The 12,616-nt window shown below is 36.3% G+C and overlaps 3 protein-coding genes across 3 annotated transcripts in view; all 3 read right to left on the bottom strand.

Annotated features, from left to right (window-relative positions):
- Positions 1-12,616, bottom strand: part of LOC121244099 (disease resistance protein RUN1-like) — a 209,133-nt gene that overhangs the window by 135,561 nt on the left and 60,956 nt on the right. Inside the window, exons 8-9 of the mRNA XM_041142145.1 lie at positions 8,290-8,337; positions 7,143-7,373 (exon numbers count right to left, since the gene is read on the bottom strand). The gene's annotated coding sequence lies outside the window, so the exon portion shown is untranslated. The remainder of the gene's footprint in view (positions 1-7,142; positions 7,374-8,289; positions 8,338-12,616) is intronic.
- Positions 5,515-7,169, bottom strand: LOC121244302 (proteasome subunit beta type-7-B-like). The gene is made up of 5 exons (XM_041142310.1): positions 7,143-7,169; positions 6,459-6,544; positions 6,309-6,366; positions 5,713-5,854; positions 5,515-5,609 (listed from the first exon to the last, which is right to left on the bottom strand). The coding sequence occupies exons 1-5, from the start codon at positions 7,167-7,169 to the stop codon at positions 5,515-5,517; spliced, it is 408 nt and encodes a 135-aa protein (XP_040998244.1).
- LOC121244303 (disease resistance protein RUN1-like) lies at positions 9,163-12,487 on the bottom strand. Its single transcript, XM_041142311.1, has 4 exons — positions 12,386-12,487; positions 11,305-11,592; positions 10,046-11,206; positions 9,163-9,927 (listed from the first exon to the last, which is right to left on the bottom strand). The coding sequence occupies exons 1-4, from the start codon at positions 12,485-12,487 to the stop codon at positions 9,163-9,165; spliced, it is 2,316 nt and encodes a 771-aa protein (XP_040998245.1).

The raw sequence follows: 12,616 nt of genomic DNA on the forward strand, positions 1-12,616 counted from the left end.
AGGTTGTGACATTGTGTTGGGGGTCAATTGGTTGGTGACTCTTGGTCCTATTGTATGGGATTTTTCAAAATTATCTATGCAATTCGTTAATGGCGGTCATAAGGTGGAGCTTAGAGGATTGGAACCCACACCAATCTCTCTTGAGGGAAGTAGTAAGGCAATGTTGGCCTCGATGACTAAAGGAAGAGGGTTTTTGCTACAAATCCAACTAGAATCGAAGGTGGAAGGTGTAGTTGTGCAGAATTCTGAAGTGAGTGAGCTGTTACAACAGTTTCAGGGGGTATTTGAGGAGCCTAAAGGCCTTCCTCCGGTGCTGGATCATGACCATAAAATTGTTTTGTAGGAAGGTACCCCACCCATCTCAAATCGACCCTATCGATACCCATATTACCAGAAAACCGAAATAGAAAATATAGTGACAGATTTGCTGAAAACAGGGGTTATTAGACCCAGCTCCAGCCATTTTTCCTCACCTGTACTGCTTGTACGTAAAGCTGATGGGAGTTGGCGCATGTGTGTCGACTACCGCGCACTAAATCAGCATACAATCAAAGATAAATTTCCCATTCCGGTGATAGATGAGCTATTGGATGAGTTGTGTAGGGCGAGGGTATTTTCTAAATTGGACCTCAGGTCGGGTTATCATCAAATTCGGGTGGTGCCCGAGGACATTGAGAAAACTGCTTTTAGAACTCACGAAGGGCACTACGAGGTCTTGGTCATGCCCTTTGGACTTACCAATGCCCCATCCATTTTTCAAGGGCTTATGAACCAAGTATTCAAGTAGTTTTTAAGAAGGTTCGTGCTGGTGTTTTTCGATGATATTTTGGTATATAGTAGAAGCTGGAAGGAACACTTACAACACTTAAAACAAGTGCTGGAAGTGCTACAGATCCATTAACTTTATGCGAAGATGTCTAAGTGTAAATTTGGAGTAGAGGAGGTGGATTACTTGGGTCACATTATATCTTTTGAAGGAGTCAGGGCTGATCCAAACAAGATTAAATCTATGCTGGATTGGCCATCGCCTAAGAATACTAAAGCCTTGAAGGGATTCTTGGGTCTAACGGGATATTATAGGAAGTTCATTAAGGGATATCGGTCACTTGCAGCACCATTGACCAGTTTGCTTAAGAAAAATAATTTTGGGTGGAATTCAGAGGCAGAACAGGCTTTTAATAGGCTGAAAGAGGTGGTGACTCAACCTCCGGTGTTAAAACTTCCTGATTTTACTTGGCCTTTTATCATTGAGTGCGATGCTAGTGGTACTGGAATAGGGGCTGTCCTAATGCAGTCGGGGCAACCTATTGCCTTTCTAAGCAAGGTGTTGAAGGGTAGGGCTCTCCTCCTATCCATCTATGAGAGAGAACTGTTGGCTTTGGTAATGGCTGTCCAAAAATGGAGGCCCTACTTATTGGGGCAGTCATTTATAGTCAAAACAGATCAGCAAGCACTGAAATTTTTACTGGTGCAAAGAGTGGGCACCGAAGCACAACAGAAATGGCTTACTAAGTTGATGGGGTATGAATTTCGAATTGAGTACAAAAAAGGGCAAGAGAATAGAGTGGCTGATGCTCTTTCTCGTAAGAAAGGGGAAAATGATGCTGTAGAAGTAGTATTTACTCAGATTACACTTCCAAAACCAGATTGGGTAGAGGAACTGAAACTGAGCTACCAATTATCCCAAGAGTTCAAAGAGATTTTTACAAAGGCAGAGGCACAACAGGAAATCCCTAAGGGAATCTCCATCATACAGGGACTCTTGTTGAAAAAAGGGAGATTGATGTTGGTACCGGGTACACCTTTCATCAAGAAGGTGCTTTGTTACATTCACACTGACCCAATGGCAGGCCACACTGGGTTCCTTAAGACTTATCAGCGGGCTAAGAGGGATTTCTATTGGACCGGTATGAAAAAGGACATTAAAAAATGGGTGAAAGAGTGCGAAGTGTGCCAAACAGTTAAACATGAGAATATTCTTCCTGCAGGGTTGCACTAGCCACTACCCATTCCAGAGCAAGCTTGGACAGATATCTCTATGGACTTCATAGAGGGTCTACCCATTTCAAAAGGGGTCTCAGTGATTCTGGTGGTCGTTGATAGACTCACTAAGTATGGTCATTTTATGCCCCTATCACATCCCTATACAGCCCAAGAGGTGGCCCAGGTTTTTATGGATACAGTTTTCAAATTGCATGGACTTCCTAAAATAATTGTTTCTGACCGTGACTCAGTTTTCCTAAGTTCGTTTTGGAAAACTTTGTTTGAATTGCAGGGGACTACATTAAACTTCAGCTCTGCTTATCACCCACAAAGTGATGGCCAAACAGAAGCTTTAAACAAGAACCTAGAGGGTTACCTAAGGTGTTATGCGGGACAGAAACCAAAGAGTTGGGGGCAGTGGCTGTCCTTAGCTGAATGGTGCTACAATTCGAGCTACCACAGTTCAACAAAGCTGTCACCTTTTGAAGCTTTATATGGGTACCCACCCCCGAGACTCATCTCGTACATACCGGGAGTGTCAAACAATGAGGCAGTGGACAGGGACTTACGCGACAGATCAAAAATGTTGGAGCTTTTAAGGCAAAATCTCAAATCAGCTCAAGATAGAATGAAGACATTTGCAGACAAGAAAAGAACCGAGAGGGAGTTCCAAGTAGGTGATTGGGTTTACCTATGCCTCAACCTTACCTACAGAAGACGGTGGCCGTGCGTCACAACTTGAAATTATCACCAAGATTTTATGGACCCTTCCAAGTGACCCAGAGGATAGGATCCGTGGCATACCGACTAGATCTACCACCATCGAGCAAGATACACCCGGTGTTTCACGTGTCCTGCTTAAAGAAGAAAATAGGAGAACAAGTTCAAATCTTGCCTTCTCTCCCACCAACAAACGAAAAGGGGGAGATTTTACCTGAACCGGAGAAGATATTGGAGCGCCGCATGAAACAACAAGCCGGTCGAGCCGTGACAGAGGTGCTGGTGAAATGGACAGGTGCGGTCGTGGAGGACAATACTTGGAAAAAATTGTGGAACCTTAGATCCTTGTACCCACACCTTGTGGGCAAGGTCTTGTAAGTGTGGGGGATTGTTAGGGTACTGATGAAGAGTGTCATGGGAGAAGAAGGAAAAAGGGGCGAGCTTGATTTGGGGAAGATGGAAATCGGGTGGCTAGGGTAAATGAAGAAGCAGAAAGGGAATGGGGGCATTTCGTATGATTGTTAAACGGTGCGTAGGGGAAGAAATATGCGGTGTCGTTTCAGCAAGTTTACATCCTTTATCTAGAATAATGCAAAACGGTGTAGTTTGATTTAATACTCTGAAACGCTGTGTTTTATCAGCTAAGGTCTTTTATGTCTTTTCATTAGTATTCTGTTAGAATCACGCCAATAAGGTGGGGAAGGGAATTCGGGAATAGGTATGTAAAATCTGGAAGAATTGTAATTCTGTTCGGGAGGTTTTGGGTTCCTCGAAAATCCAAGTTATCATCAATGGAAGTACTGTAGCTTCCATCTTCATCATCTACCTGCGTTACACTCTATTTCAATATTTTCTCATTGTTACGGTCTACTGCAGTGAGTCCATTACATGCAATATATGAGTCAGGTCATCATTGTTAAAAATGCGTTGCAGCAGGTCTTGTTTCCACCAACCCTCAGATGTGTCAATAAGCTCAGCAACTCGTGCCTCTACAGATAGAGTATTCACAGGTGATTGTACTTTGTGGGAGCTTGAATTTGGGAGCCATTTATCTTGCCAAATAGAAATTCTTTTTCCATCTCCAACTCTCCAAATGAGACCCTCCTTAAGCAGATGAGTACCCTGCCAAACACTTGTTAAAAGAAGATGATAAAGAGTGCAACACCATCACATTAAACTCAGGCCTAATAAATACCTGTTACTGCCTCTGTATCGGCAGCAGTACTTCAGGCTCCACAACAATATATGTTTGGTGCCATATAATGAATCTTTTCACAGTTCTTATCAGTGATTATGAGTCCATCAATAGTTCTTGTAACTGCTCCAAGAATGATACCATTGGGCTATTAAGATGTCTTGATTAATTCTTTAGACATGTATGACCTGACCTCCCATCTTACACATTGGGCTATTAAGATGTCTAAAAGCTGCAATAAGACTTTATTATAATTTCTAATTGAACATATTTTTTTAATTAATATTAGTGTGGCAAACATGTGCAAGACACGTACTTAATAACTTGGAGCAATAATTGTTTGAATTTCAGATGCTAACAATGGTAAAAGAACTTGAACGAAAATCTCATGATATCTTGCGTAATAGGTATTGCTCGAATAAAATTTTTTGAAATGCTCTAGATTTGCTTGGATACTCTGTTTTTTGTTAGTAGATGGGCAGATTACTCTGTTGGAGGCATGAATTGGAGAGAAGATTTATTTTAAGGTAGATAGTTACAAGGTTCCTAGAGTTAAATATACGAGATGTGCTATATCTATAAAGAGATTTCACAAAAGCAAATCGACAAACTGACATTGTCTCATATGATACATTAATTCTACGTTATAATAAAAGTAGTTTTACAATCTAATATACCACTTCAAGCTATGTCAATTTGTAGATTTAATTTTGTGTTGTCTCTTTGTGACTAAACATTTCTCTAAACATGATGACTTTTCATAGCAAGAAATTCATGATATCAGTAGAGACGCTTGATTTTAGCTAGATGGTAGTATGTAGTGGTTTGGTTTAAACTATCCATTCTTGGAAAGCATATAGCATGGACTCCACGAAAAGGGTTGTGAGAAGAGGTATAAACATTGAAGAAATTGATCACTATTTTTTCAATTTTTTTTTTTTTTTTTTTTGCATGAGTTGTGTTGCAATTCCAAGCATATCTTCGAGTAGGTACACTTCAAACAATTCCAACTCCAAGAACTTTTGTTGCAAATCCAATATTTTGGACGTACAGTTTAACACATACAAGATATGTTGGAGGACACCATTCATGTCTTAGTCATATCATTTATGTGCAAATGGTAAAAATAAATGTCCTACTAAAATGTCATTTTAGTTAAAACGTATTATGAACAATCATAATGTATTCAATATATCCAAAAAATATCCACAACTCCTGAAAGAAACTTACCCCAATCCAAAAATAAATAAGCAAAGATCTTCAATAAACCAAACCCGAAAAATTTATAATATATATACACATAAAAGGAAAGCAACCACAATATTGTTTCTACAAAACTTCTGACATGACTTGATACATCCGGTTATTCTTTCTCCTGCAAAACATGATAAACAAGCCAAAGTAAGCATTTAGCCTAATAAAATTACGAAAACAATTCTAGTTTCTACAAGAGGCAGTGACACACCACCAAATATGTAAGCCAAAAAAAAAAAAAAAAAAAACATGATATTTTTAATTTTATTCTTTAAAATAGACTCACAGTATATATGCAGATGACGCCCAGTAACATCAACTCAAATGCAACTTTCATTTCTTGGTTTTCAACATATGAAACTTCACTTGAAAAGGTGATTCTTCATGAGGGTGAGTGCTGTGACAAACTTGATTCTTGACCAGTATGGTAGCGATGCAGTTGCAGTTGTGAACTGACCTTGTTGAAAGAAAGCAAACACCAAGACAGTGCATTAGCCATTCTTAAAAGAAGATGATAAAGAGTGCAACATCATCACCTTAAACTCAGACCTAACAAATACCTGTTATTGCCTCTGCATCAGGAGCAGTTCCTGCTCCACAACAATGTATGTTTGGTGCAATATAATGAATCTTTTCACAGTTCTTTTCAGTGATTATGGGTCCTTCAATGGTTCTTGTATCAGCTTCAAGAATGATACCATCCTGAATATATGTTGAAAACGAGTAAAACACTAATCAAATATGTTATAAAGTGGTGTCAACCATTTAAAAGAAGACACCTGTAAAATTAGAAAATGACCTTGCAGCCAATATCAGGATGACAGGTATACCAGATTTATCGAGAGGGGCATTTTCTGTCCTGATATGCTCCTACACATATGGATATAAATATGAGTTGGTGGTAAAGGGAAAAGATATACATTTTTCTGAAATTCACAGGAGAGAACAGAGAGATCGACAGAGAGTTTTCTAATAGCTTTGTAAAAGAGAGGCTGAGTGTGTGTGATCTTGTATTCTCAAAAGCTGTGGTTATTGATCATCAATAAAATCTCTAGATAGTTCCCGCTATGGATGTACATCCTCGGATCGAATCACGTAATTCTTTTGTGTTACTTTTGTTTACTGCATTCTGTTTACAAGCTTTGAACAAGTATACCTGGATTATCAATCCAAGGAGTCTTCCATTTCCCTGTATAATTGGGGTTCTTAATTTTCTGTCAAGTCAAAAAGAGCAATTTTATCATAAACTGCAAAGAAGAATAAAGCTTCAAGCTTTTTATGTAGCAATTAAGCTTAATTGTCATACCTTGTGCTCCCATGGTCCTTTATATGTGGATTAGGTACCTTGGAGGGTTTCCATATTCCATCCACTTCTTCATCCCAATGATCAGGCTTATAATGGAAAAAAATTGTGAGATGTTTTCATCTTCTTTAATATTAGTTTTAATGCTTTTCAAAGGTATCATGTCACAAAATAGCAGCAGTCAACATAAAAAAAGAAAAACAAAAGGAAACAAGAAGAATAAATTAAAATAAAGCAACCTTTTGGATTGCAAACTAAGATCCGAATCCGAAAGGTGCCCAGTTTTTTCAACATTATTAAAGCCAAGCAGCAATTCATACACATGGCCTTGCTTATGCTATGGCTTCTTAAGCTAAACTAACCCTTTTGGCTTTTGGGTCAGGAACCTCTGCTGGAATTGAATCATATCTCTGCAACAACCAAGTTAAACATATATATATTTTTTTTTATAAGTAACCAAGTTAAACATATTTTCAACACATAAAATGAAAACTGCCAGAATTTCAATATATATCATGAATACAAACCCCAATTGATCAAGAATTTACAATACCTCGTATTCTTCAACCGTCCATATTCAAAATATTATTCAGAGTTATCCCTACATGAAGGGAAAAAAAACTAGTTTAAAAATATAATTATTAAAAAACCACAGGAAAATATATGATATTTCAAAATGAATCTTACCATTTTACAGCTTATAGCTTTCGGCATCTTCCATTAAGTCTTGGGAGTCATGATTAATGGAGGGAGCTTTCAACCAATTTTGTGTGCAAATAAGAGCTTCAACTGTTTTTGGGGCCAAGGAGCTTCAAAATGAATCTAATACTAACACACGACCCTTAATGTTGAATACCAACTCAGAAGCAACAGTAGAGAGGGGAAATTGTTGCATCTTCAACAATTGAAACTGATGCACTGGTTGATCCCAAACAAGGGTTTAGCAGAATAGAACAAGGTTATAACAGTAAGTAAAGTTCAATTCATTGTTTTCTAACAGTGCACAGTAGACAACAAAATTAAAGCTGTCTCCCTATATCTCATCAGCATAAAAATCAATCTGCCTCATAAACATGCTGAAAGAAAAAAAAAAAAATTGCTAGCACGACATAATTAGGTTATTCCTGTGTTCTGATCATCGATGGGCTTCATACTAAATTAGAAAAACTTAAATTAAAAGAAACCAGAGACTATTTTTTCTCTCTTTTTGGTAGTATTATTTAAAGCTTATAAATACTCGACAATATGTTAACATCTCTTGGGACCAAGAAAAAGTAGTTAATTTCAAAAATATAGTTATTGTTAAATTATATATTTATGAATTGAATAAGATGGGTGCACCAGAATCATTAGAAACAGAAGAAAACATTTTCTATATATGATATTTCTGGAGTATAGAAATTCATGTGTACTGTTAAAATATTACTATAAGTGTACACGAAGCATTTTGAAAGAGAATGCAGGTGTGACGATTTGGAATGGATGGTGAAGTACGTGAATCTAAATTTTAAAAACAGATCATTCTCTAACCAAGACCGACCCTAACCCAGGAATTATGATATTTACTCACCCCATCTCGATCCCTATCTAATCAAGAAAACGCCCACAATTTTTCACTTCCTATCGCATTGATGCAAATCACAAAAACACAGAGAAAATCACAAAACACAGCAAATCAAAAAATTGTGCGAGATGATTAAAGCATAAAACCAGCTGCAAATGCCCAGCCCCCACAAACAACTCAGCAAACCACAGATATAAAAAATAGAGAGAGAGAGAGAGAGAGAGAGAGAGAGAGAGAGTGAGAGCGGGGGGGGAGTCGATAATTGCTCACCTGCAAGAGGAGTTGATGCAACGGCGCCGAGAACCCGATACAGACAATCTGAGATGGAGTGAGCTTTTCAAGCTTCAACTAGTAGGGATGGGAAACTGAAGCATCTTCAACACTTGAAAAACTGATGCACTGGTTGGTCCCAAACAAGAGTTTAGCCTAACAGAACAAGGCTTTAACAGTAAGTGAATTTCAATTCATTGTTTCCTATCAGTGCTCAACTAGACAACAAAGCTAAAAGATGTCTCCCTAACTAGCTATAACTCATTAACATAAAAATCAATCTACCTCATAAACATGATGAAAGGAAAAAAAAAAAAAAAACTGGTAGCATGACAGAATTAGTGTTAGTTATTCCAGTGTTATGATTATCGATGGGCTTTATCCTAAATTAGTAAAACTTAAATTAAAAGAAACCAGGCTATTTTTTTCTATTTTTGGTAGTATTAATTAAAGCTTATAAACAGTCGAACAATATAACTTCTCTTGGCACCAATAAAAAGTAATTAATTTCAAATATATAGTTATTGTTAAATTATATAATTATGAATTGAATAATTAGAAACAGTAGAAAACATTTTCTACATATGATATTTCTGGAGCTTAGAGATTCATGAGTACTGTTTAAATATTAAATTGTGCAGATGAAATAACCAATGCACAAAAAAGAAATAAATTACCGTAAATTAAGAGATACCTTCTACGTTAGCATTTGATACGAGTCTGTGTGACTGCTTCACATGATCTACAAATTGTTTGGTATCATGGATAGTGATATGTTTGGTTCAGTTCGGATTCCATCTTCTCAAGTTCATGCATCTCCCTATCTCAAGAAGGCAGCAAACAACAACAAAAATTGAAGATTGCACCTTTTAATTACAACCCAAGTTTAAGCTCTAAATCCAAATCTTGCTTTGGATGCTCATCATTATTCTCTAATCCCGTTGTTCTGATGCCCATGGTTGAGGAATGCTGCCTCTTTTGTTGAGGGTACGAATTGAATTCGAGGTTGCAATCATATTCATCATGACGACGCCTCTTACCAAATCTTTTATTCAGATTCTTATCATCATTCTCTAATCCCAAATCTTCATTTGGATTCTCGTTGTCATTCTCCAAATCTAAAATTGAGGAATGCCTTTTTTCATACACTAAATCTAGCGAACTGTCACCTTTTTCATCACTATTTGAATAAACAAATTCGGAACCAAGCCTTGGGAAATGGATCCCAACCCTTCTAATGACCAGGAGCTGTGACTTACATTCAAATCGAAACCTTGAATCGGCTTGTTTATTAGGTCTGTTGTAACTCTTCTGGCTCATCAATACATGGTCTGAGACAATTGAAGAAAATCTGATAAATTCTTGACAATAATATACGTACTCCGAATTCGAGCCATCATGGATTTTGACAGTAATAGAACCAATCTTCCCTATTGAGTTAGTGATCCCAACTCTAGGTCCAAAAACAACATAGAAAACTACGTGATTCCAATGATGTGGTAGATCAACATCTATTTCACACAGATTACCATCATGGGCCTCCTTGCGATAGATGAACCAGCTTGGAATCCTCTTTCCTGGAAATATAATGGAAATATATTTGAAGTGGTGTGCCCAATTTTGTTCCTTAGAATGTATCTGTTATATGAATAAAAAATAAAAAAAACTTTCAGCAATGCAAGTTATAAATTAACCAAGGTAGGTCACACACAAATCACATGTTGAAAAAGAGAGAGAGGAAAAGAGACGTACATACCTGATCTTCCCATGAAGGAATCAGTTTGTGGCATCCGTACAAGTCAATCCTTAGGTGGTTAGGAAAATTCTTTCCATTGTTTTTTCTAGCAAGTATTTCAGACGGTAGTGCAAAACTTTGCAATGACGTGCATTCACGAGCATTAACACTTGCTATACTTGATGGAAGAGGTAAAATTTCTTCAAGTTTCTTGCAATTGTTCAAACAAAGGCCACCCAACCTAGGAAATCTAACGCTTTGAGGTGGAAAGATAACAATATCACTCCCACTTAGATTTAACCATTTCAAATCGGGAAAGTAATTGTTGCCATTTGTGAAGAAATTTGATTCTGACAGGCAACAGGATCGAAGAGTTAAATCTAGTAGCGATTTCCAAATCATCGTGCTTGAGGAGGAACCTGCATCATTAAAAATGATTGAATTTGTCGGAGTCAATTCTGCAATTTCACATTCTTCGCCTGTAGACACAACAGATGGCGTGGAGTGTGTACCATCCTCTTCCACCTGTCTAATGTGTATTGGTACTTGTGAATAACCTTCGACTTTGACAAAACGCGGTAGACTTTGCAACTGATCAATGCAGCCGACTACCTTTAATTCATTAAGCCGAGTAAGAATTGATGAAGGTAGTTCTTTTAGACTAGAGCGTTCTAGATATAACAATTTAAGTCCTTTGAGGTTCTCAATTGATGAAGGTAGTTCTTTTAGACTAGAGCGTTGTAGATATAACATTTTAAGTCCTTCGAGATTCTCAATTGATGAAGGTAGTTCTTTTAGACTAGAGCGTTGTAGATGTAACATTTTAAGTCCTTTGAGGTTCTCAATTGATGAAGGTAGTTCTTTTATGCTAGAGTCACGAAGATTCAACACATGTAAAAATTCCATTTCATACTCAATCTCTGGAAAGTTTTCGAGACTCGAACACTCTTGAAGATCAAATGAACGTAGAGATCTCAACTTGAATCTTTTCGGCAAAATCCTAAGCTTGCAGCATCCACTTACAAGAAAACTCGAAAGCTTATCAAGGAATCCAACGGAATCATGAACCTCAACTAAGTTCTCACAACCTTCAAGATCCAAGATCTCTAAATTTGGGCTACTTGAAAGATCAGGAATTTTTGTTAAGAATTGACAATAACTTAAATCCATAAATGTCAAGTTCTGTCCAAATAAAATAAAATAAATGTATTAGTTTCAATGAAATTCTAGTTGTTTCATAGTAATTTGAAAGAAAGAAATATTGAAAATAATAGTGGTACCTTGGATTTTAGGCCGCCTAACTCCTTGATGAGGCTATTAGGCATTTGAAATTCAACGAGATTATTTCCATGAAAATTAGAAGGCAAAAATGAGGAAGGATAGTTAGGCCACTCAAGCACTCTTAATTTATTTGAGAGATAATTCGGTCCTGCAGAAAAATGTACATTCCATTGTGATATAAAAAATCGAAGATTCCTCATCTTCATAAATGCCTCAGAATGCAAGCATATCATGTCATCATTGTCTTCTGGAAAATCTAACAAAATCGCTTCAATTGTGTTTGTTCCCTACAAAGACAAAGGCATAAGTATCCCAACAAAATCAAACCATAAAGCTGTTCTTCTTTCATTACCACTTGCTAAAATCATGGAAACACAGATAAACCAAAACAAATTAAGCCTAAATTATTGAAATGAATATTTTAATAAATTAATTTTCAAAAATCCAAATCAATTAATATTATAAACTAAAAAATAGAAAAATATTCAGCAAAATGAAAACTTAATATTATAACATTTCATTATTTAAGTTTTTTTGTTTCTATTTTTCTATTTTATTTATATAAATTAAGTTTAATACTAAACTACAGAAAGTTTCATTAAAACAAAAAAAAATATTTTTTTGTGAAGAGAATTGTGATTTTCTTTTCTGAAAAGTAAATTGTTAACTTTGACGGGAGCATATATATATATATATATATATATATATATATATATATATATATAGAAAACTAGTTTAACTCTTTTATAATCCATTTTGCAATCAATTAAAGCTAACACGCCATTTCAATAAAAATAAAATTTAACTTTACAAAACTGTTCTTAATTTAATATGAGGTTGCAAGAGTTGTAGGTTAACCATTTTCCGTAAAGAAAACTACCAAAACTTAACAACATGAGTCTGAGTTGCATTGGTCATAGTACTTACGAATAGAAAAGAAAACATAATCATATACAATATATACACACACATGCACCAACGAGTTACTTTACCATTTTTAACTTCAACATTTTTTTGGGAGATTCACATGCGAACAAAAAACAAATGTAAATTCAAAGGTTTTTATTAGTGTGATCTTACCGTATTTTCTTCTAATACATAGCGAACATCTTCAAGAGACCACAATCTACTACGCTTGCCAGCTTCTTTGGACGATTCTTGTTGAACAATTTCTTTACCCATTTGTTGCAATAAGTCGTGCATCTCCACACATTGCCAACCATTAATATTGATGAGACATTTTTCTTTAAGTCTTGTCATGCCAATAGATGCTGAAAAATCACAACTGTCTAGTTTTTTCGTGACATAGTG

This window comes from Juglans microcarpa x Juglans regia, chromosome 8S (genome assembly GCF_004785595.1).
Source record: "Juglans microcarpa x Juglans regia isolate MS1-56 chromosome 8S, Jm3101_v1.0, whole genome shotgun sequence".
Classification (NCBI taxonomy): domain Eukaryota; kingdom Viridiplantae; phylum Streptophyta; class Magnoliopsida; order Fagales; family Juglandaceae; genus Juglans; species Juglans microcarpa x Juglans regia.